Source organism: Ambystoma mexicanum, chromosome 9 (assembly GCF_040938575.1).
Source record: "Ambystoma mexicanum isolate Mex_15411 chromosome 9, UKY_AmexF1_1, whole genome shotgun sequence".
NCBI lineage: Eukaryota > Metazoa > Chordata > Amphibia > Caudata > Ambystomatidae > Ambystoma > Ambystoma mexicanum.
The window spans coordinates 1,524,470,151-1,524,496,084 of NC_090931.1; the positions used below are offsets into that span (position 1 = coordinate 1,524,470,151).

General features: G+C 48.2%; 1 protein-coding gene across 1 annotated transcript in view; it reads left to right on the top strand.

Annotated features, from left to right (window-relative positions):
* Nucleotides 1-1,221: 1,221 nt before the first annotated feature.
* Nucleotides 1,222-25,934, top strand: part of LOC138489411 (zinc finger protein 271-like) — a 75,976-nt gene continuing 51,263 nt past the window's right edge. Inside the window, exon 1 of the mRNA XM_069617133.1 lies at nt 1,222-1,597. Within this exon, the coding sequence (XP_069473234.1) occupies nt 1,574-1,597 (24 nt within the window). The 5' untranslated portion in view covers nt 1,222-1,573. The remainder of the gene's footprint in view (nt 1,598-25,934) is intronic.

The following is a 25,934-nucleotide window of genomic DNA, read 5'->3' on the forward strand; positions in this document are numbered from 1 at the left end:
GTGTACTGATTGACCTTTTAAGATGGGCCATGACTTTGTCATGACCAAAGCTAATAAAAGGAGGCCCTGCAGGCACGTGCATCAGAACGGCTGCAGACTCTACTATGGAACTTCCGCTGTCTTCTTCTCACACATTGAGCCTCATGGTCTATACCGTGTGATCACGGTCCTGAACCCTGGCCTGCAGGCCCACACTGTGTGATCACGGTCCTGCAGGTCCCTGCTGGTCTGGGCCCCTCAGCCCAGCCTGGTGCCCTGGGTCCAGCCCAGGCACCTACCATCCAGGATGCTGCTGGTATCCAAGGTGCCACTGGCACCCAGACCGTGCCCCCATGGCCTCACAGGGTCCTACCCTGCAACACCAGTAAGTGCAGGTGACCACAGTACACTAACATGGTGCTGGGCCCGCAGCACCTGTGAGGCTGGCCGCGCGACTGCTGCCAGCACAATACTGATCAACTGCCTATTGCCAAGTCCTAGGAAAGGAAGCAGTTACAAACACTATATGATTTTAGAATGTAATTAACCTTTTGTAACAGTTGAATACATGCTAATGAATAAAAAGCCAGGGAACATTGTATAAGCAGCTTCCTCATGAAGTAAATAATAAATTAACTGCTTGTAGAAGGGAAATGCTTAGAACTGCTTGGGAACGGTTATTTAAACATTCCAACTGCCTGAGGAGTTCTTGGTAATAGTTAAGCGCATTTCTCTTTGCCCAGAAGAGAGGGAGAGAGACAGGGAGGAAGATGGAGAAAGATAGAAAGAGAGGAGGGGAGGGGGGGTGAGTTAGAGAGAGAAGGGAGAAAGAAAGAGTGGTAGAGAAAGAGGGGGAGGGAAGGGGGGGAGAGAGAAGGTAGTGAGAGGGCGGAAGGGAGCGAGAGATAGAGACAGAGAGAGATGGGAATGATAATTCCAAGCCTGTCGCGATGCTCCGGGCATTACAAGGTGACATATGTGCCCAGGAGGAGCTAACCAATAGCCGGCCTGTAAAAGCGGCATTTAGCTGATATCTGGCAAGGAGATTACTCTCACTCTTTCCCAAAGTGGTTCCTGAGGGGACAGGGGGTGAGGGGTGGAGCTCTAGGAGCCAAATAATGCGGACATGGTGGAGCTGCAGTAGTGACAGTCTCTGCGCATGCTCTGGAGAGTAGTGTCTCTTAGTCTTGTGATTAGTGTTTCTTGTTCTTGGTGATGTGTGTCTCCTGTTCTGTGCAGCCTCAGTGCAGTCCTGGGACCCTCCACAGCACCCAGTCTCCTGGGATCTTCCTCTCTTCCTTAGTGGGTTTGCTCTGAATCCTGCAAGAGGTCAGTGCAGAATAATCCATTCAGGATCTCTAAGGGAGGAATCCAACCAATATCACTGGAGGGGAATCCACCCAAGATCACTGGAGGGGAATCCTCCCGAGATCACCGGAGAGGAATCTACCCACGATCACTGAAGAGGAATCCACCCAAGATCGCAGGAGAGGCTGCCATCCCAGATCACTGAGGAGGGATCTACCCAAGATCACTGGAGAGGACGCCATTTCAGATTACTGGAGAGGAATCTACACAAGATCCCTGGAGGGAAATGGCTGGGCAGGAGCCAGATGAGGTGAGGAGCCTCCTGGGTTGTTTCTTTGGGGACAGGAGTCCTTGCTGCCAACTGTACCCATGTCATGCCCTCATTTTCAGCCATCCCTGGCATTTTAGCCAACAATGCGTTGGTTTCTGGGAGTTGTAGTTTCACGTGTCCGTCAATTATGTCCGTTAAGTGTTAGTATTCCCAGCATGCACCCTGCTGTTGTCTGAACAAACAGGACTAGCTAAAGGGTCCCTTTATGACATGGGGCCTTTTTCCAGGTGTGCAGCACGTATAATTGTATTTATGGAAGGGGAAGCTGAGTGCGTCTATCAGAAACACAGTGCATAGGTTATAAGGTTGGTGAGTGGACCAATGGCCAAACAGGGCACTTTACAATGGTAGTGAATAGTGAGCAGGAAATGATGGAGGTGGCAGAGGAGGAAAATACAAGTGGAAAACCAGGGCGAAGGGCATTATAGATTGCCATGCACCATGTACATTATTATTATATATAATTCCGTGTGTAGGAAGGTGAAGTTGGGGATTAATAGGGAGGGATGATGATACAAATCACTGTCTTCCAGCTATTTTTTCCGTCCTGCTGGTGCTGCCAGCTGGGAGAGGGACTAGAAGGGGGCTGCATAACAGGCCTTCTGGTGCGCAGCTCGGGAGGCACAGAACATGCGTTACAGCAGTTTGCAATCATGCCCCAAACTGCACGACTTCCGGCAGGGCGGGCCCTTTATTGTGCCTCACGTCACCGCGTTTGATGTTTGACCTGGTGAGCTCTCTGAGCGGTTCGGACATGGTCGCCAGGTTGGGAATGAATCTGCTGAAATATGTTGCCATTCCCAAGAAACTGCGTACTTCTGTGGGTGTTGTCGGCGGGGAAGCCTCCTTTATGTCTGCTACGTTTTGTGGGTCAGCAGATACTCCCTTGCTGTTAAAGACGTATCCGATGAGCGTAATCTCTTGCAGAAATTCACGTCTGTCCTCTGGATGGTGAGGCCTGCAGTCTCTAGACTGCTGACCACCATTTCTAGGTGATGCATGTGCGCCTGCCTGTCTCTGGCGTGGATGAGGATGTCGTCACTGACATTCCGCACTTCTGGGATCCCTTGGATCACCTCCTGAATAGCTTGTTGGAACACCTCTGCCGCTGAGGATATTCCGAAGCTTAGCCTCTTGTATCGCCGCAGACCCAGGTGGGTGGAGAAGGTTGTAATGTACCTCGAGTCTCGGTGTAGCTTTATTTGGTAGCCAGCGTGAGGTCAATCATTGAAAGAACCTTCGACCGTGTGAGGTCTGTGATTATCTAATCTAGAGTGGGGGTAATGTGCTGCTCTCTTTTAATTGCTGCGTTGACAAGCACATGTCTATGCAAATTGGTACATTCCCTGGTTGTTTCGGCTTTTTCATGACTAGCATAAATTATACCCAGGGTGTTGGTCCAGTCACATGTGAAATGGAGTTCTCCTATGGCGTACTCCCCAGGGCAGTACTGATGGGTCAATATGTAGTTTTATAAGCTTGCCTTTTAGGCATCCAATGCCTTTGTGGATGCCAGGGTGTTTGGCTAGTAGGTTGGTGATGTCAGTGGAATCTGCAACATCACAGATGAAATGGATCAGTCTTAGTTCTTCAGCTGCGTCCCCGCTGAGTAGGCCTTTGATTCCAGCATTGACAACGTAGATCTTTGACTTGATGGCGGTCTCGCCTCTGCTTAGTTCAGTTCTGAACCGTCCCTCTACCGAGAGTGGTGTCTTGCTGCCATAGGCAAATAGGAGTGTTTCGGTTGTCTTGAGTTCCGGTTGGGGACGCAGTGTCCGGAAAATGGTGGTTAGCATCACATTTACGGATGCTCCTGTGTCAATTGTCTTGAGCGTCTCTGGACACTGTATGTTTACGAGGCATTGGGGTCTTCTCCTTTTCTTTTTCGGCTCAGAGTTTCCGTGGTCCAGTGCTGAGATCAGGTGGATTTTGCTCCTCCTCCTCCTCCTCCTTCTCCCAGTCCTCACGGCCATCGCTGTTTCTCCATGGTCGTCACAGACTACGCTGCATCCAATTACTGAATTAAACAATACATGGGAGTGTGCCACAAAGTAAGCCACATCTATTGACCATTTGAATGAATATCTGGAACTGGATCATCCTCTGGCAGAGCTTCACAGGCACTCAGTCTTTTCGCCATCTCCTGACTGTAACCAGGAGGCATATCACTATATCACACGTATTCACCACGCTGGGACTCTGTAGCGGTAGCACGCGGGCCTCCCACAGTACCCACAGTACCTAAATCCGCCTTAATACACTGAAGGGTCCACCTTGATCCCATTTTTTTTCAGATTGCAGAGAGCCAGCACCTGGACCTCAGTGGCCTAGTTCCAGACTTTTCCCAATAGTGTAAGTGCTACCAAACCCACTCCAGATACATTAACAAAATAAGTCTTAACACATGAAGTGTGTTTTCTTTGCTGATCCTTGATAGTATCACACAATATCGCCCCACAGGTACCACAGCATTCCGCTTCTTCTAAGCGGTCGCTATGATTTTTTAAATACCAGTCATCATTCGCAGGTAATTCAATTATCTCACCCACTAGATTAGTAACATCAACTAATCTGTACTGATTACTAAAACTATTGCATGTGTATTGCAGATGTCACACACTTCCGGATTATTTCTGTGACGTGCAACAGTTCACAATACACAGTACGTTCCCCTCAAAAGGGTTTTTTAAGAAATCAGCTAGCATTAATGCCTAATTCTAATATGTCCTGTAAATTGAACCCGGAAAGAAAATCCAAAGGATAGCATTTCATAAATACAGTATCAAGGGTTTTATTTTAACTGATACATTTTTTATTAGGTGAGTTAAATCACGATTTAATCAGCACTCAGGCAATAATTTTACATAGCAGGAAAAAATGTAAGATCACAATAATTTCATACAATTCATACTATTACATTATTCGAACATTCATCCACATACATTCTTCATACATGAATCCACTCATACCAAACATCAATAGGTACAAGATAAAAAACCTATTACAAATCTATGTTATACCAGACAATTCATCAACAATTCAACTGTTATACAAAAATTGTGCAAAACAAAGTGCATGACCACAGAGAGTCCTAAAAGTGGTCAACAGTTGGGGTGGGCCCCAGAGGTTTTCAAAAGCAGCCTCTTCCCTAATTTTCTCTACCGGTTTCGACGTATTAATGATGTTTGTGTTACGTCTTCATCAGGAGATGACAAAATAACTTTCTAAAGGGAAACGAAAACAACAAATCATTGGTTTCCTATGGGAATGGTGTAAATACCTAAAAAAAAAAATATATATGAATGTAAAATTACATCATAACAATCACAACATTATAGTAAACCAGAATGTCAACCTGCTCTCACCCCAAATCTGTGTATCTGGGGCGGACCATGGGTATCAGATGGAGAATGCTACCATCAAGGAATTGGTGTCTCAAGACAAAATGGGAATAGATCATGGCCCACAGAGTTACCAAGGATACAGGTACCAAGTGCTAAGAAGTTGTAATATAATTGACATGGTAGGTGACTCACGGTTACCATTTACCTTAGGAACTAACTACTCTATACCCTGAGGGTGCTCATAAGTATTGAAGGCATTGAAAACTAACCTTAGCACAAGCAGTAAGAAACAGGTCATTGCTTCTCAGATAGTGAACTGAAAGCGCTGTCATAAAACTTAGCAGCGTCCAGAAAGGAGTTTCCTGCGTGGCGGGTTGCTGAACTTAGAACTTCAATCTAAAAAACAATGCCACACTGTTAGGTAGCTCTTCCATGGCTGGAAGGATAAAGTACAGGCCTTGGAACAGGGGACCATAGTTAATCTTACCCAGGTGGTCTAGGTGTTGGGGAGGTGCGTGATGGAGTATTCACGCTCCTCTCAACAGACCTTGTCAGTCCCAGTAATTCAATCACAGTTACCTCTGGATGTATCACGTCTCTAAACGAAAGGACAGAAACTAATGAACACTTCTGTCACATCTCAGAGCAAAGACAGAAGAAACCCCTCCATAGTGATCAAAGCTGCGGATAAGGGAGGGGGGATAGTGGTCTGGGATGCTGCCAAATATGATCAAGAAGTAGTTTGACTTCTGAGCATCCCAGGCCACTACACCCAAATTGCCAATGATCCGTGGAAATCGATTAAAAGTAAGATTCAAGAACTCACGGAGGAGGCAAGACATGCTGGCTTCCTATCCACAAAAGAAATGTTATTTATTCATTCTTCAGAGGGGCGTATGAAACACCATTTCGATGTCATGTCATGATGAAGGCCGATGTAACCACAGCATCTGCAGCTGCTATACAGGCCGAAAACACAGTGGTGTCGACAACCCAATAACAACACAGTATATTACCCCAACACTGTATAATTAGCTGACTAATGGAGCAATTACCACATGTATACAGACCCAAGATAATTCAAAGGGACCGCTCCACATAGACATAACTTTTTATGGATCAATTTGATCAGCTTTATTGATTGTTTATATACATGTGATGTATGTCTTTTTCTCCTGTGCCACATTTTTTGTACAACATTTTTTGTATTCCATTTTATTGCTGTATTATCACCTCTACTGCTACTAATTGGGTAAATGGATAGAAAGAGTGGGCCACACCATATCCGGTCTCACTCCTATCATTTGTATATATGTATATATAATGTGTATACCTTTGCACACCGTTTTGATCACATGAGACCAAAAGTCAAGGACATACAAATAGTCCCTGCAGCCCAGAATGAAAATCATCAGGAACCAGTAGCCTCTACCTCTGAATCGGATGTTACCGAAGGCGAGGAAGAAGAACCAACTATACACCTCAATTTTGTCCTATGGGACTCAATGGGAATGGGGATCATGGAAACACCGGCAGCATCTCGTAATGCTGCCGGTGTTTCCTTGTCCGCCTGCAGGCGGGCGGTGTTAAACCCGCCAGGTCAGACCTGGCGGGAACATCACCTCCCGCCTGCAGGAGTTGTGATCGCCCAGTATGGAAACAACGGTGGCGGCGGGTTTACCGCCACCATTGTTTCCATACCGGGCGAGTTATAATGAGGCCCAATATGTTAATAACATCAAAGTCGGACCAAATCAAGAAGGATAATGGAAATACCACCAGACTGATTTTGACATTTGGAAGCCACGCACCAATTATCAAATGGATAATTAAAAAATATTGGAAGGTGCTGAAAGCAGACAAAGATATTGGCAGCCTATTAAACGACCATCCGGATATCACCTTTAGAAAGAGTACTTCTATTAAAGATCTAGTGGTAAACAGCTACATGGCTGTAGAAAAGAGTGATGCTGGCACTAATTGGCTTTCTACATCAGGAAGTGGCTTCATGAAATTCACCAGATGTAAGATTTGCAAATATGCAAGAAACTGCAAAAGTTACACCCATCCAATTTTGAAACGTCTGGTATACATAAAAAGTAAAATCACTTGTGAATCTGAGCTGGTGGTCTATGTTTTGGTATGCCCATGTCCTAAATGGTACGTAGGAAGTACCAAATGTAAATTAAAGGTATGTATCCTACAACATGTCAGAGCCATCATCAACAAAGACTGTACATATCCCATGGCCAAGCACTTTTCTGAATTCCACAATGGGGACCCAGCAAGTCTTACATTCTTTGTTATATATAGGGTAATTCCAAGCCCTAGAGGAGGTGACAATGAGAAAACACTCCGACAAGAAGAGACCAAATTTATTCTCGATTTTGAGAGTAAGAACCCTGTTGGCCATAATGTTGATGAGGAACTATACACCTTCTTGGGGACTTAATTATTGTATTATTTGTTTTATTTTTTTTATTATAGTTGTTTTGGTCGCGAAAAATCGAGACCTTTCAACTTAAAATCTTGTTTACAAAAAGCATTTAAAACAATCTACAAACAATCATACAGAATAATAGATGATTAATAGAAGGTTACAAAAAAGAAGATAAAAGACTTTAAAATAACTGTTACAGTTTTGCTATGTTGAGACCGCATACTTTGGTATTTGTATTTGTTGCAAGTAATTAACAATGGCATATCTCACTGACTTCCTTTTGGTATAAAACAATAATGCCCAGAGTTCTTCAGCAGTCGTAATTTCTTGATCCACAAATAAGTGTTTGAAATAAATGCAACGAGTTTGTAATAAATTCACACATTCGGTGCACAAATGCTTCAATGTTTCTGCTTGGCATTTACAGAACCGGCAAAGCAGGGGTGTGCCATTTTTGTTGCGGTTATTAGTAACATCATTTGTAAGCCAGAGGTTTAATCTGAATCTCAGGAACCCACTACGATGATTAGAGTTTGGGGATTTTAGCAAATAATTAGCCACAACATTGTAGCGCTTTAGTTCAAAGGGATTAGACTTAAAGTTTTTATAATATGTACATGCCACACGTGTGTGGATCCAGTCTGTTTCCCATATTTTTGTTTTTGCTTTGTCTGGATTTTCTAGCAAAAGCGTACTATTTATTTGCGCTTTATCCAAAAACTTTTGAACTTTCATGCGCCACATTTTCGGAAATAGATCCACAGAATTCAACAAGTAAGTTGCTATAACGCTCGTTATTCCTATTACATGCTGATTCATCAAACACTTGCGATATAGGGCACACAGTTTCCATTTGTACATCGCATAAACTGAAATCAAGCCAAGTTCGTATCTTATAAGTGGTAATGGTTGCGAGTTTGGTAAGTTCAGGAGTTGCCTCCAGAAACGACCTTCTCTCACCGACCAATAGGCATATGACATGATTTTTTGAGTTTCTGCACCATACAAAATTACAGGCACCACTTTTAGTTTGAAGTATGAGAGTACCAGTGACATGGAGAATTTACAATAACATGCTCTGATGATACGTGCTTGTGAGATGGTCATCTGCAGTTTATGTAGACCCTGCATGTTGTATTGGTCCACAGCACATAGATTACAGATCAACATACCCAGATATACATATACATTGGAGACAGTGATTTTACAGTCTTGAAGTGGCCAGTGCAACTGTGTCTTACATTGTCTTCTAGTCCCAAACTGGACAATATTGGTTTTTGCCACATTAATGGTTATACCATTAACCTTAGTATATGCATCCAGAGCACCCAAAAGCTTGTGCAATCCTCATGGGGTATGGGAAAATAACACCATATCATCTGCATACAGTAAACATTTTATTTCAACCCCCACAAGCCTCGGAGAATCAGATATCATATTGTCAAAGGTTCGATTAATATCGGAGATAAAAAAATTGAACAGGGCCGATGCTAACAGACAGCCCTGTTTCAATCCCCGGGCAGTTACAATCGGTGGTGTTAATAAACCTTAATTATTTAGCCTGACCTGAATCGTAGTGTTGGAATGTAATTGGATTACCCATTTGAGTATGCTCCATGGACAATTTGCATCCATCAACTTTTTATACAATAGTTCTCTAGGAACAGCATCGAATGCCATTTGAAAGTCGATGAATGCAAGATATAAGGGTTGTTTCCTCTGGTAAGTTCGCTGGATAAGGCTGGACAAGGTGATAATATTTATGCCAGTGCCTATACCTTGCAAAAACCCAGTTTGAAATGGGTCCCTTAGATTGTACTCCTGGAGCCAGTTATTACATTTCTTCAACAGTAACCTAGCAAATAACTTGCCTGGGCAGTCTAATAAAGCTATAGGCCTATATGACTTTGGATTCTCTCGATCGCCCTTCTTATATATTGGAATAATGATGGATTTCTTCCAAGTCTCTGGGATGTGACCTGTCTCAAAAATGTGTTTGAAGATGCGACATAGAATGCTTGCCCATTCATCCTTGTACTTTTTTAACATTACATTGTTCAAACCGTCTGGTCCTGTAGCCCGAGAAGAGCTCAGTTTGGAGATACACAGTTTGACATCATCCAAGTCAAAATGAAATTCATCTGATGCAGTAAATTTATGGAAGTTCAACCGCATCTCCGGAAAGGGAGTATGATAAAGTTTTTCAAAATACAGCTGCCATACATCTGATGCAATTGAGTGTAGCTGGGTGACCTGCTGATCTGTATTAGAGGTACGATTAATTAATGCCCATATGCCAGCAGTGGATTTTTGGAGGAGCTGTTTTAGCATATCAGCTCCTTCCTGTTCATACAATATTGCTCTCTGTATTTTGAGCCATCTTTTGTATTTTTGTTTTACCGTCCTGATTTCGGTGAGCATGTCACTGGAATTTAACTTTCGTAGATAACGAATGGTATGTCTCAGATTATTTTTTTTTGTTTTTATTTCCGCATCATATACGTGCGTATGTTGTTGTTTCAACAGCCTATTGCCACTAAAAACTCGTGCAGCTGTTTGTAGGGCAGCTGTATAATCTTTACTTATACCATCATGATTCTGATACAGTTCCCATAGGGTTTGGTCCAACTTTGCTAACTTTTCTCTATCCCAACTTAAACGATTACGTCCATTATTTACTATCAGATGCGTGATGTTCGGATTCTTCCATTGTGATATTTTCGTGTAACCAATCTGTAGAGTAAGTTTCAGTTTGTGATGGTCACTTAAGTCTGTTTGTACTATCTCAAAAGTTTTAACCATTTAACCATTATTGTATTATAGTAACAGAGAGTCCAGATAATATCCCTCATCATCAACCCAGAGGACCTTATATTATAATTCCTGATGTTTGGTTGTTCGTAAAGGTTTTTCTTTCTTTTTCTCCCTTATTCAATGTTTATAACATTTTTAAATCTTGGTGTATGGCTTCTTATTCTATTCACTTTTTTATGGTAACTTGTAATATATGCTCGATCATGATCAAAGGCTATTTGTACGTTGAACTGGTTAAAAAGGGCAATATACAGATTTGGAAACTATTTGAATACTTATCAATTGTTGCATAACGTACATGGCATTGTATAGAATATCTTTTAAGTTGTCTTTTTTACATCTAGGAGGATATATCTATTGTAAATATGTGTTGTTGTATCTTATACTTGAGTCTTCCCTCATGGGTCACATATGTATTATTGATTATAGGAAGGCACTATGCACTTTACATCATGTCAATGCTGCTTTATGAATGGGTAACATTCATGTATTTTAGGAATGCATTTTGTACTGCACTAGTATGTGCTTATAAATCCAGCCATGGCTCTCCTTAGTATTGGAATGCACAATGCACTAGCACTTTATAGTCTGCAATTTTGCACTGGCAAAGTAACTGTGACACAATACATAGCATTACGCTATATATGCATATGTTAATTGAATATTGTGGTAAACTATTACAGAGCTGCTAAATACTTTTTTAGTTGAACAAGGAGCGCTATATTTTTCCATGGTCTGGTAATATATGGTTTATAAAAATGGAAATAGTTTTTTAAATGCACTATGCACTTTAAATATGACCCTTAGAAATGTGTATTAAATTTCTTTACTATACAACATCCTTCGTTATGCTATCAGTTTAATATAGTAGCCCTTTGAGACGTAAAAAATCAAGCCCTAAATACACGGAGTAAAAGATGACGATCTTTGTTTAAATACCATGTCTTTTACAATGAAATAATGGCAATAACATGCATGTTTTATTATGAACATTGAAAACAATGTTTTTACTTTTTAAACTCATTTTCTTCGTTTTCCTTGTTTTGGGTAAGCATGGCCTTTACAGCCCAATTCAACATGGCTACCAACTATAGATTGACCTTTCCTGTAAGTCAACTCCTCTATGTTTATCACTATGGTGTGGTGCAGGGTTCAAAAACAAACTCCCAAGGTGGGAGGAGTATCTGTGAGCAAGCCACTAGGTTGTGGCGAAACGCGTCAAGCTGCCGTCTGGCTAATGACTTTACTAGGAAACTTTCCTTTTTAAAGAAACTTCTATGAATGAAATAAAGGTTGTTTAAATGCATACAACCGGTGCGGTTTCTTTTTCAACTCGTGCTTTGTGATGAGGTAATTTGGAGCCTCTTGTTTGGAACTGGATGGTGAGGAGTGGAGCTCGAGGGAATAGCGGTTTTTATGTTATTCTAAACGGGGCCATGGTAGTGGCCGTGTAGTTATGGTTAAGTTGCTGTTACCATAGGAAGAGCACTTTTTGGGCGGCTTATAACTTCGCTCCCCCTGGAGGAATCCTCACCAAACTTTGCAAAAAAGTTATATGGGCCATTCCGAATTTTCTTTGCAAAGTTTGGTGATGTTTGGTCTAGGGGGGGAAAATTATAGAGGGGGTCCCAAAACATATTTTTTTCCCATAGACTGAATGGGGGAAAAACTTTGCGCATGGACGGATTTTCACCACATTTGTGGCAGGGGCTTGGACCCGAAAGCGTGCTTTAGTAAATTTGGTGACAATCCATCCAGTATTTTCCTTTAAAATGACCCAAAAATATTTCTCAATAAATTAGTGATATCTATGTCCGCTCCGCGGTCACATTTCCCTGTTCGCTCCGCGGACATGATACCGATTGGCCGGGGGGGTGGCGTCATCACTGCGGACATGCAACGTCTTCACCGATTGACTACAGCGAGCCGTGATGTACGTCAGAATGTGTGGATGCGCCCGACACCTTGGATCCGAAGACAGCGCGCTACTTACCAGAGGCAAAATGCTGTTTTCGAAACTGTTTTGCTCTCCTACAGCGCGTGGGTAGGATCACAGAGTAAGAGATGGGTTAAATACTGTATTTGTTTGGCCGGTAGATGTTAATGATGTATTCGCCATGGGAAATGGTGTTTGGGAAATGATTTTGATTTCCTACAATGCTTGGGGAGGTTTAAACAGTAAATGACGGATTAAATACTGTACTTCTTTGGGCGGCAATTGTCTATTATATATTCTGCATTGGCGCCTTCTTCAGGATGTTTGTACGTGCAGAAAATGAGTGATCTGATAAGGTTACTATTTGAGTCCGTGCTGTGTACAGGCTCCTTGAAAATGTTTGCAGGACACGCGTGGCGTTAGTGACCATTGCTTTTGAGTGGATCCGAAGACAGCGCGCTACTTACCAGAGGCGAAATGCTGTTTTCGAAACTGTTTTGCTCTCCTACAGTGCATGGGGAGGATCACATAGTACGAGATGGGTTAAATACTGTATTTGTTTGGCCGGTAGATGTTAATGATGTATTCGCCATGGGAAATGGTGTTTGGGAAATTATTTTGATTTCCTACAATGCTTGGGGAGGTTTAAACAGTAAGAGACGGATGAAATACTGTACTTGTTTGGGCGGCAATTGTCTATTATATATTCTGCATTGGCACCTTCTTCAGGATGTTTGTACGTGCAGAAAATGAGGGATCTAATAAGGCTACTATTTGAGTCCGTGCTGTGTACAGGCACCTTGAAAATGTTCGCAGGACACGCGTGGCGTTAGTGACCATTGCTTTTGAGTGGATTTCCCTATTATATTACATTTTCCTATGGGTGTGTTATTGCTTAGTACGCCACCATGGTCGTGACATGCTGCAGTGGTTGTGGGCAAGGCCTAGAGTCTTGGATGCATGGCCGTAGGCGATTGATTATCGCTTACATGGTTGAGAGGAGAGTGTACAGTGTTGGGTGCATGGGCAAAGGCAAATACAACAAGTACACATCCTTTTTAGTAGCACACGTTACTGCATTCGTAATTTAGACTATTGCTGGCAAAGATTATTGCGCCTATGTACTTTACAGAGAAATAAGGAGTACACGGAGTGTATTCAAATATTTCTTTTTTTCAATTATACTGTGAAAGGTCGTTATTAACCCATTATTAACTTTGTTTACGGGTGGCTTTATGTTTTGCCACGACAATCAATAAGGTAATATGCAACCGGCATTGAGCAAAAAGGCATCAAACGGTAATATGAGTGACTGTATGTGTGGCAACACATTTTTTCTGTCTGTTATGTGCAAGGTAGCAACACAGTTTCGGATGCTTTTGCATTACACCACTGCTGCTGTTTCTTAGGGAGGAAGGCTGCATTTAGCTGATGTCTTTTTCAGATAAGTACAACTTTCCCTACCAATATATAATGTGTAGTGCATTCGCAATCGCTGCATACCAATACGTGTTGGCATTGTGTAAGGCAAATGTTGAAGGTGGACGTTCCTACATGAATATAAAATCTATTTCCACATTGCCCAACAGGCATACTTCGTTTAGGTAAGTGGGTACTGATTCTGGGACATGTCGCTGTGCTTTACAACAGTATATTATCATGTGGCATTCTTCGGAAGCTATAGACTGTTTACCAAACGACCCTTCCTAAAGGAACCTTTTGGATATGTTGCACTACTGAAAATCTGTGCCATGCAGTACAACAGTTTTTTCTTAGGTACACCTTATACTTAAATTGTACTACTAAAAACCCGTCCAATTCACTAAAAACAAAACTTTGTTAAGGGGACGTTATGGTTAAGTTGCGCTATTAAAAACCTGTGACATTCCCTAAAAAACACTTTCAGGCCGATTCATGGAATAAATGTGCGCCGAAAATTCCGGCGCAAAGGGGCCTATACGTGCGCTGCGCCGAAAAATAGCGAAAAGCGCAGGGAAACCAGCGCACGTCGATTCATGGAAGTCCGTGCGTAAGAAAAGCATAGGACGTGCGCTGAAAAAGTGCGCGGCGCACGCCGGCGCACAGGTCAACCAACGGCGTGCGCCACGGCCACTGCGCTATCACTCCGAGCGCAGCGCACAGCTCTAAAGTAGGCGGAACACAGGGCGGGACACTCGGAATGGGGAATAAAATGGGGCACAACACTCGGAATGGGGAAGAATGTGGGCGGCACGGGGAAGTACAGGAGGCAAGTGCGCGGAACGCCCACACGCTCTCCGGCAACACGTATTCATGGATTCGAGCAGGGCAAAACAGCGCTCGATCAAACCAGCGCACAGGCCCAAAAACGTACGCCACAAGTAAGCAGGCGGTAGCGTCCCGACGCACTTAACGAAAGTGCGCCAAAACCTGCGCCAACAAATACCACCCACATACAGCAATGGGCCATACCGTGACCCCAAAGGACAAATGAGGTGCAAAGGTGTACGCCATTAACACGGACACCCACTGTTCAAAAATTCGCGCGTGTGTGTACAACGGGTTGCGCGAGAAGTCACTCGCGCCATTGCCCTGGGTACGTGTATCCCGGGGTGCGGGGAAGTCCCACACGCGATTGCCCTGGCCACGTCGATATCAGGGGTGCGTGTGAAGTTCCACACGCGAAAAGCCAGGGTACGTCAATTACAGGGGTGCGCGGGAAGTTTCACACGCGAAAAGCTAGGCTACGGGAATTCCAGGGGTGCGCGTGAAATCCTACACGCGAAAAACTAGGGTACGTCATTTACAGGGGTGCGCGGGAAGTTTCACACGCGGCTCTGCTGGGTGGGTCCTCACAGGTGTTCCATCTACCACCACCCCCACCCCCCCCGCAGTCAGGGGCACCTTCCAGCAGGCCCCCACCCATGTCTACCACCACCCCCACCCCCCCCAGCAGTCAGGGGCACCTTCCAGCAGGCCCCCACCCATGTCTACCACCACCCCCACCCCCCCAGCAGTCAGGGGCACCTTCCAGCAGGCCCCCACCCATGTCTACCACCACCCCCACCCCCCCAGCAGTCAGGGGCATCTGCCAGAAGGCCCCCACCCATGTCTACCACCACCCCCACCCCCCCCCGCAGTCAGGGGCACCTGCCAGAAGGCCCCCACCCATGTCTACCACCACCCCCACCCCCCCAGCAGTCAGGGGCACCTTCCAGCAGGCCCCCACCCATGTCTACCACCACCCCCACCCCCCCAGCAGTCAGGGGCACCTTCCAGCAGGCCCCCACCCATGTCTACCACCACCCCCACCCCCCCAGCAGTCAGGGGCACCTTCCAGCAGGCCCCCACCCATGTCTACCACCACCCCCACCCCCCCGCAGTCAGGGGCACCTGCCAGAAGTCCCCCACCCATGTCTACCACCACCCCCCCCCCGCGGTCAGGGGCACCTACCAGAAGGCCCCCACCCATGTACCATCCATGTCCACCTTCACCTGGGTCACAACCCCACACAATCATGACCGTAATGGACAGTCTGCCCTGCAAGAATTCCCAAACAACTATCCCATCCACCCACATATCAAACACAATGACATGTGACACACCCAATGTAAATCATATGAATGAACACATGTCTGTCACACACAGATGTTGCAAGTGAATGTCCAAACACCCCACATGTCATGCATGAAAGCAATGAGATGATACAACACATTGAAGGATCAAATGAAAATGTATTAAAAATAAACAAGGATGGTAAAAATACAAAATAACAATAAACATGCAATGCAAACTAAATGATAAAAAAGTACAACCAAAAAAATCAGGAACACTAATTAACAAAAATAAAGTAAAATAGGGGTCCAAAGTCAAAGTCCAAAATTAAATCCAAGTACAAATGAAAGAAGAAACACATTGCCTCATGTGAAAAATTAAAACAAATATTAACATCCCTCAAACTATCAACATGATGATCCGGGTCCATGAGCCCTAATAAATGAAACCTAACTATTTACACTAAGTAAGAAAATGTCTATATACAAATATGTGGTGCATTGTCCTTTGGCAACCAAATAATAACATTAAAACAAAGGAAACCTAACTACAACTAAACTACAGAACTATATACAAAGGCGGCGGGCAAGTCCTGCGGCTCACTGATTGTTGTTCCGGGCCAGGGCATCATCGAACTCCCGCTCGATGTCCCGGAGGCGGCCCCGTTCCACAGCCCCGAGGGTCCGCAGGGACGCCGATGTACCCACCTCCAACTCCCTGCGGATGGCCTCGAGGCACTCGGCCCGCCTCAGGGCCCTCCGCATGGAGTTCTCCGCCCTGACCATAGCGAGCCGCGCCTCTTCCGCCCGCCGCCGCTCCGCATCTATGGCATGGCCCAACCGCTGCCACACGGAAGCCACTTGACGTCCAGGGTCCTCCTGCCCTCCGGCTGATGCCTGCCCCTCTGATGGTGATGGCCCCGAGCCATCAAGGCTCCCACCTTCTTCCTCCTGCTGCTGACGTGCTGGTGCCGGTGCCCTGACACCTGCTGCCTGCACATCCTCCATTGTTTGGGGTGCTGTTGTTGCGGTGGCCACCCCTGCTGGACTCACGACTCCCGACTGGGGCAGAGATGTGTCCTCCACCAGCCTGGCCCCATCGTCAGAGGCAGCTCCACAGGGCACCCAGGTGACAGGTGGGTAGGAAGATGGCACGGAGGACGACTGGCGCATAGGGGGTTCAGGTGAGGAGGGGGTCGGAACAAGGCCCAGTGTATGGAGGAACACAGCCTGGTCTCCCTGAGAATGGGTCCGGACGTGGGCAACCCTGCTGGTGCAAGATGATGCAGACACAGGACCGGGGACAGGATTACACACAGGCACCTCCGCGGCGGCCTGTGCTGCCTCCTGTCCCTGCCCCTGTGCTGCACCACTAGCACCAGTGGAATGCCCACCTCCAGACCCCATCTCAGTCCCTTGCACGGCCTCCTCCTCCACCAAACCCACCACCAACCTGGATGACTCCCTGCCATCTTCCGCCGCGGAACCCTGTGGGGTCTCAGCTGCCCCTTCTGCTGCCGAGGAGTCCAACTTCCTCCTGCGCCTCCTGGACCTCCCCTCGGCAGCTGCGACCTGGGACACAGCACCGGACTCCTCACTCCCTGACGAGATGACAACAGGGGAGGGGAGCCGGGCCTTGCGTCTCCGGCTGGCGGTGGCATCCCTGCCGCTGTGCTCCACAGCACCTTCTCTGCCCTCCACATCAGATGACGCTGCAGGCAGGGAGAGACAGGAGACAGGCATCAGGACACTGTACAATTGACTCACACACATAACAGTTGTACAAGAGTGGCATTGTCATACTCCAGACCTGGCATCACAATCCCCAACACACTTGTCTCCTCAACGCACACACATGAGTCATTCAACAGCCATATTGCTACAGCCCGCTACATACATTCACATACAGCAGCATGAGCAGACAAAGGTGAGCCACACATCACATGATACACACGGACTCAAATACACATGCACACATGCAAAGCACACATCCAAGCATGTGTACCACTCCGCAAACTGTCAGTCATGAGATGAACATCCATGTCACATTTGCAATTCACTCTCCAACATGACAGTGTCACCTGCATCCATGTAGCAACACTGTTGCACCCTTCACAACTACACACACGCACACGCTGCAGACTAATGCACCTGGAATCAACATCCATGTGTCACACCACAAGCATGCCAACTCACATGCACAGTCAAACACATGTGCCCACACACAAGCATTTGCACTGCAAGCACACACACACACACACACACATGCACCATCCTTGTCTCACACATCACAGGCACACATGTGCTTGTCTCACAGCCCTGCACACACACATTTATACATGGCCACACAAAGACATGTGCAACATGCACACTCCTGGCACACCACCACACACACAGCTTACAATCAGTATGCATGTACACTCACCGCTCGACTCCAGACGGGTCTGCCTCCCAAGGACCTGGACATGGAGCGCTGGGGATATGCGTTCCAGGACCCGAAGTTCATCTTGCGACAAGTGGCCCCGCCGCCCCTTGGCATCCACTGCCTTCACGAGGCGCCGGGCCTTGTTCAGGGTCCTGGACCTGTAGTCCTCCCAGCGCTTCTTGACTTGATGGAATTCTCGGACTGCCACCCCCTCTGCGTTGATGGCAGTCACAATGTCCGTCCAGATCCTGGTCCGTCCTTCCTTGTCGAGGCGCATCCGTCCGTAGAGGGCATCATACTGCCCCAGGACTCGCTCCACCAGGACACCAACTTCGGTGGCACTGAAGCTGGTGCCCCTCTGCCTCCCTGGCCGGGGGTTGCCAGTCGTGCCAGATGTTGTGCTCCCTGACATGGCAACCCCAGAGGCAGGAGTGGGTGGGCAACTGGGTCCTGGGGCTGGGCTGTGGAGCGATGGTACGGCTGTCGGGAGTCTTTGGTTCCAGCAGGGGTGGTCACAGCAACTGCACCCCTGGCTGATGTGCAGGCAGCAAACAGCAAGGCACGTGGGCAGCAGGCAGTCAGGCAGCAGCAGATGGCAGGTGGGAGCGTGCTCGGGGCTCTGGGGGGCAGGATTCCGGCCTTCGGGGCAGGAGCGTGGTCTTCCGTGTGTGAACGCGTGGCCAGCTTGATACGGAGTGAATTGGCACGTGAAAATCATGCACGTCTGCGTGGAATCCGAGGAAAGGCCACGTAAGCACGTCAGCACGCGTACGCGATTTCATTGGTCCAAAGGGCCAGGCGCGTAAGCGCGTCTATAACGCACGGCCGTTTCCCAACCCGCGTGATTGGTCCAAAGGGCCAGGCGCGTAAGCGCGTCTATAACGCACGGCCGTTTCCCAACCCGCGTGATTGGTCCAAAGGGCCAGGCGCGTAAGCGCACCTATGACGCACGGGTGTTTCCCAACCCACGTGAAAAAAATACACGTGCCGCGCGAGCGCGTCAGCACGCGTACCAGATTTCATTGGTCCAAAGGGCCAGGCGCGTAAGCGCGCCTATGACGCACGGGTGTTTCCCAACCCACGTGAAAAAAATACACGTGCCGCGCGAGCGCGTCAGCACGCGTACCCGATTTCATTGGTCCAAAGGCACACAGCGAGTAATCGCATATTCAACAGCGCGCGTGAAAAACGCCCGGTTACCATGTACATCTGGATACAATTACAATATTAATAACGTACATTTAACCTGGTAAACCTCGAGCATGTAGTCACACACGCTCAGCCACGACACGTGCAAAATTACAACAGGCAATACGGAAAGACGTACGCCTGCAGGAAGCAGGCGTACGTGACCCGGCACGTCTAAATATTCACGTGAAAACATCCTACAAGCTCAGTGCAAAGATGAACATACCGTTCCTAGCAGCAGTGGCTGTGGGTTACCAAAGGAGGAGGAGGAGGAGAGTCAGGGCCAGAATTTTCTCACCCAGAACCAGCCTATTCGGGATGCCTGATGACCAGGTGTATGGGAGGTACAGGTTTCCAGCACACATCATACTGGACCTGGTCAGTGAGTGGGAGGATGACCTCACATCACCCACCCTGTGCTCCCAAGCACTCAGCCCCCTGCAGAAGGTCCTGAATGTACTGCACTTCTTGGGCACTGGATCTTTTCAGCGGACAAGTGCCATAGTGGGTGGTGTGTCACAGGCCACGCAGTCACGCTGTCTACACCAGGTCTTGAACATCATCACTGCACGGCCATCAGTCCGCAGGCACATATATCTCCCCAGGACTCCTGCAGAAAGGCGGGCGTGCATCCAGGAATTCTATGGTGTGGCTCAATTCCCCAAAGTGCTTGGTGCAATTGACTGCACCCATGTGGCTCTACGTCCCCCCAGGGCAACAGAGCACATCTATAGAAACCGCAAGCACTGGCATTCCATCAACGTGCAAGTTGTATGCAATGCCAAGGGAATCATCACATCAGTATATGCCAACTATCCCGGGTCCACCCACGACAGCTTCATCTACAGAATGTCTACCCTAAGCCGGGACCTAGAGGCTGGCCGGCATGGAGATACATGGCTGCTTGGTGAGCATGAATGCCACTGCACATGCATGCATGTCAGATGCAGGGTCATGTCACAACACCACTAATGATACCCATCACCACCTCCGCAGGGGACAGTGCCTACCCTATCAGCCCCCACATGATGACCCCAATCCGGAACCCCACCACGCCACCCGAGGTAAGGTACAACACAGCCCACATTGCAACACGGGGCATAGTGGAGCGCACATTCGGAGTGCTGAAGTCACGCTTTCGCTCCCTTGACCGTTCTGGCGGGCAGCTGTTATATGCTCCCCCACTAGTGTGCAGGATCATAGTGGCAGCATGTGTCCTGCACAACGTTACAACACGCCGGGGCCTGCCCGTGGACATGGTGGTGCCCCCACATCCACAACCACATGCACGCCCGCTGCGCATGGGAGGGGAAAGGGCACGGGGGGAGGCAGCCCGTACGCAACTGGTGGCCAACTTCTTCACCTAGGAATCACAGTGCTGGCTAGTGCACACTGCTCTGGCACATACCATCTGACGATCAATGATGACACTACCTGACAATGTCACAAAATTTCTTGACAATAAACTGTCAGAAACACATCAGCCTGAGATTGTTAACATGGAAGTGTCACTATGTGTGCACCCCTACCTACACATACACCAGCAATGCATAACTATGAAAAGACACAACTCCATTCATCAAATATGCATTGGCACAGGCGAATTGCTACATGACAACATTGCCATGTCACCCAATCCCTTCACAGTCCCGCCACAGAGGACACCATGTCATGGTATGTGAGAGCAAACAAACTGACCCTCACAACATGACACCGGTGTCACAAATTGCAGTGCCCCAAATGGAACATAGCCGCACTTGAACAGCTAACCGTGATGGAGGCACTACTACACACCTGTGTAAGAGTCATTTCAATCAAATTACACACCAACCCACCCTGAAGCCCACCAAAACAAGACACAATTCATGTAATCAATGGTAGTCTCAATACCTGATTGTGCTGGTATGTCCTCACCGTCCAGATGTACAGTGATGGCGCCACGCAAAAGTGTCACTCTACCGACATGTAGTCTGACTCCAGAGAGTATGCCCGTGTGAAGAACTGTGTGAAATACCTGCAAAACATGAGTAACATATGTAAGTTGAGGCACATATCAAACCATCATGCATAGTTAGGTGCAACAACAATGTACACTATGAATGTCTACACAGTATTGACTATGGACTGCCCAACAGCTCATGGGAGTCCAATGTCACCGTGTAATTTGCTGTCACTTGGGCACACCCTTTGCAAGCCCATGGAAACGGAAGCAGGAGGGGTGTGGATGCCAGGTACCCAAGCATCGAAACCAAACTCAGGACAAGCCTGCATGTGCCCAGCCACAATACAGTGTATGCCCAGGTACCCACACAAGGCAACACACTTGAAAAAGAAAAATATGATAAGAAAAAATGGCCATGAAAGGGCCGGCGGGGAGGGGGGGCCACCTATGAGGTCCGAGGACAGGATGCACGCCACAATCCACCTGTGTGGATCATGGGAAGTAAAAACACCCCATAGGCTCGTGGCCCACACGGCTACTCTGTTGTGGGAGATGAGTCGCTATCGCTCTGGCCAGACCCTGCAGCTGACTCAGGAGGTGGGGGAGCTGCCTCAGAAGATGGTGTGACAATGGGAGGCAGCCCACGCAAAGCCCGAGTTTGCTCCTCCATGGCTGCAAGCAGGCGGGTCTGGAAGGTCTGGTTCTGGATTATAATCATGCGGAGGTCCCCATGCAGTAACTTCCGGGATGACCTGACCTCCGCACGAGTTGCCTGCATCTCGGCCGAGAGCGTCCGTGTCAGACGCTCCAGCTGCTCCTCTGTCCTTCTATGGGATGAAGCCTCAAGCTCTGACAGGGTCGACCTGAGGTGATGGAATTCTTCCCTCAGGCCTTCCCTGTGGCGCTGGGACTCCATGGAAAGTGATTCCCGCAGAGTCGCCAGTCCTGCCCGCCTGTCCATGTTGGACGCCAACATGTCCTCCCTGTGTGCCTGGCAGATGGACTCTGTAGCCTGCTCCAGTCGCTCCATCAGGCTTTCTGGGGGGACAATGGAAGTGGCCACCCTATCCATGGCCTGTGCAATCATCTCGGATGATGCTGCCTGTTGGGTGGCCATACCGTAGATGGATTGCTCCCAAGCGGTATTGCCAGGTGGCATACGGCCACCACGTTGGCGGGCACCACACCTGCCTGGGGCAAGGCGGACTGCGCCTTGCTGTGCCGGCAAAGCCTCAGGCTGCAGGACTGCATTCCCTCTCTGATCTGCAGCCCCAGGAACAGGATCAGAGATTGTGTGGTGTGGCCCTGCATCCGTAACCACCGGAGGCTGAGCTGCCGACACTGACATCCCCATTGAGGGCAATAACCCGGCTGCAGGTGGGTCGGACAGAGGAGATTCTCTCCCAAGAACACTCACCTGCGACTGCACATAGGTGTCATCCTCCGAGTCTACACCTGAATACTGCTCGGGGGAGGAACCCCCAGAGACACCCCTCGACAGCACGACCTGCAGCACTTGTGGGTTTTCACCCACAAACACACCACGTCCCTCACTTGTGGAAGGTCGGCCCGGGTTGCCCTCCTGGGACGGCTCCACCACCACATCCCCAGCATCAACAAGTGCGTCGTCCCCTGCAAAGACATGAAAGAGAGAAATGGAAACAGGCATTAGCACCATGGCATACAACAAGGGCTGATGAACAACAGAGCCAGTAGTTCAATGACACATGTCCCACATGACTGGGAAACCTCCTATGCATTCACCATCACTGGGTCTGGAGGGGAGGCTCAGGGCACACAATGATGACACAGAGAATGGAGAGCAACGCCTGCTCCCCATGCTGCCTAGCACTGGCATCACACATTGGCCGGTGATTGACATGTCAAATGCACATGCCATCACACACATGGCATGTGCCATAGCCACCAAGTGAAGAGGGAGAGGAGGGCAACTAATTTGGATTTTGGCCACTCTGGTCCTGACATTGCTTCATCACATCAAGAAGTTAACATGTTGGACATGGATCTGCTAGTCCCAATTGGCCACGATGCACAGTGCCTTGTCAACATTAACAAAATGCAGTAAACAATGAGATTCCACCTCCCCATCACCTGTAATGGATTCATATAGCATTCGTGAAGCACCTGTACAGAAATGTATGAAGGTACAGCGGAGCACTGAGGGGTGGTGGGGCAGAAGGGGATGCCATTCAACAATCCTACTGGTGCTGGTGTCATTCATGTAACGCAAGTGCAGAGGTGGGTGGCACAATGAAGTGCAAGGGGAAGTTGCGGCTGGAAGTGCTGTACAAGGTAAGTAGGACTTAACGTCGAGGGCAGATGGTGGTAGGCGCAGACAAGTGCTGGGGGGGGTGGCCTATAGGGGTACAGAGACAGTCATGCAGTACTGTGGGCTCGGAGGGGACAGGGGAGGTACACACTGCATCTGGCTCGGCAAGGTCCTTGCAGATTTCAGTGTGTCCTGCAGAGTTGTCAGATGCCGCAGATATGTGCCCTTGGATTGGGGCTCTCATCTTGGTGAGAAGGGTGAGACGCTATTGCCTTTGGAGCAGGCGGCAGGCCAGTTTGCCAGAGGATGAGCATGATGCAGGCCATTTCCTCTCTGCCACCCGGCACCTGTGTTTTGGGTTCACAAGATCCGAGTCATGCCAGGAGTCAGCATTGGCATGGGGCTTCAGGCGGATTGTCATGACCGTGGCAAAGACATCCAGTGTACCTGACATAGAGTGGAGCATGGAGTGGGCCCTGTCAGGATGGGAGTGAGCCTAAGGGGGAGCTGGATGGGGGGGAGATTTTGGCAGCATAAGCCTCGACTGACACACACTTCATGGGTTGGAATACCAAGAAGGTGTGTGACAGTGGTGAGGGTGGCTTTGCCTGTGGGGTGGTGAGGGTGAGGTGGGAGGAGAGGAGAAAGTGATCACTCCAGGAGAGAGGAGTGCAGAGAGGGATGGAGAGGGGAAGGTCAGATGAGATCAGAGCATCAAGAGTGTGCCCTGCAGAATGAGTAGGGACAGACGGGCGTTTAGAGGGTGATAGGGAGTTGCTGAGGTCACGGAAAAGTCACGTGGGGGGGACAACAAGCATGCAGGTGGATGCGTACATCACCAAGGAAGAGGATTTCAGTGTCTGGGGACATGAGTGAGGAGGAGAGGTGAGGCCACTCAGAAAGGAAGTAGTACATTTGACCAGTTTTCCGATACACAGTACGCACAGTTTGTGAATGTCGAGGTGAGATGGAGAGAGACGTCACACAAGCCATTCCAGAGGGGAGTAGGTCTACGTAGGAGTGACAGTGGCAGGAATACCCTCAGGGAAGGCAAGGGCACACCCCCCCCTGCACAGTAGTGCCGGGCCAAGGAGAGGATCTCCTGAATGTCAGGTAGGAGTGTGTCAAAGATGCAGACAGAGCTGGCCGTCAGACATGTTTCCATGAGACCAAGGATGTCAAGGTGCATTACCTCATGTAAGTGACATATATTGGAGGAATGCCTGATGCAGCGGCAGAGTAAGGAGTGTAAATGTGGAGGAGGTTGACAGCCTTGTAGGACTTACGGGGAGTGCTACAGATCAGAGGTGCAGCATGTGTAGGAGTTGGAGTGGGAGGCGGAGAAGGATCATGGGAGGGTGCAGGGAGGCAGTGCAGGATAGATGAGGAGAGAGGAGGGGGGACAGCAGGAGAGGAAAGGAAGTTGATGAGATGTGGGTAGCATTTGTCAAGGAGAATAAGGTTGGCCTGAGGGCCTTGGACTGAGATGCTCCCATTACCATACACATCAATTGTGGCCTCTGAGGATTGGAAGGAGGCCAAGAGTACACCCCAACGGGTCACACCATTGATGGTGGAAGAGGAGCAAGGAGAGAGGACTGGGACCATGTGAAGGGTCCATGGGACAGGCAAAGGCATGTATGAGCAGATGTCAGTGAGAGTTAACCTTGAGTAGGCTCAGATGTACTTGTCAGCAATAGGGTGGGTCGCATTGGAGGGCAGGGTGCCCTCATTTGACTGTTTGCAAGCAGGTGTCGTGAGTAGGGCACGATGGTCTGAACAGTAGAAGTCAGGGAAGATAGACCATGAAGAGCAGCATGGAGTGTGAGGGAATGGGGCTTGAAGCCAGACGGAACAAGAGCACACAGGTAGGAGGTGGGTGTCAAGGCAAATTCCAGAGTATGACAGCATGTTGAGTGCCATGTATATACAGAGGACGCATTAGCATGTGGTATCATTGCATGTCAGGCATGTTACGATGGAACTTGAATGGCTGGGGGAAAGTGTAGGAATGGTATGTAAGACATAAGATGAATAGACAGGGGAGAATGAGCAACAATGTCGTGACAAAATGACAATTCAAGGGGAACTTCCATGGTGTAGGGCCATATGTGCACTGTTGGCAGTAGGGATAGTGCTGTGGGCACATGGTGTTGCACTGAACATACTGGATGAGGCACATGGGTGACACTATCAACTCTGCCACACACCCCCTTGACAGGCACCCAACATGAAGGCTTCGCACACACACCATGCACATGGATATAACACACATGCATGTGCACTCACCGGATGATGCCTCGTAATCAGGGAGATCTCCCACACCTTGGAGTTGTCCCTCGGTGACGTAGGATCCAGCTACGGACTCGTGTGGTGTGAGTTCTATTTCCTGTGCTGGGACCC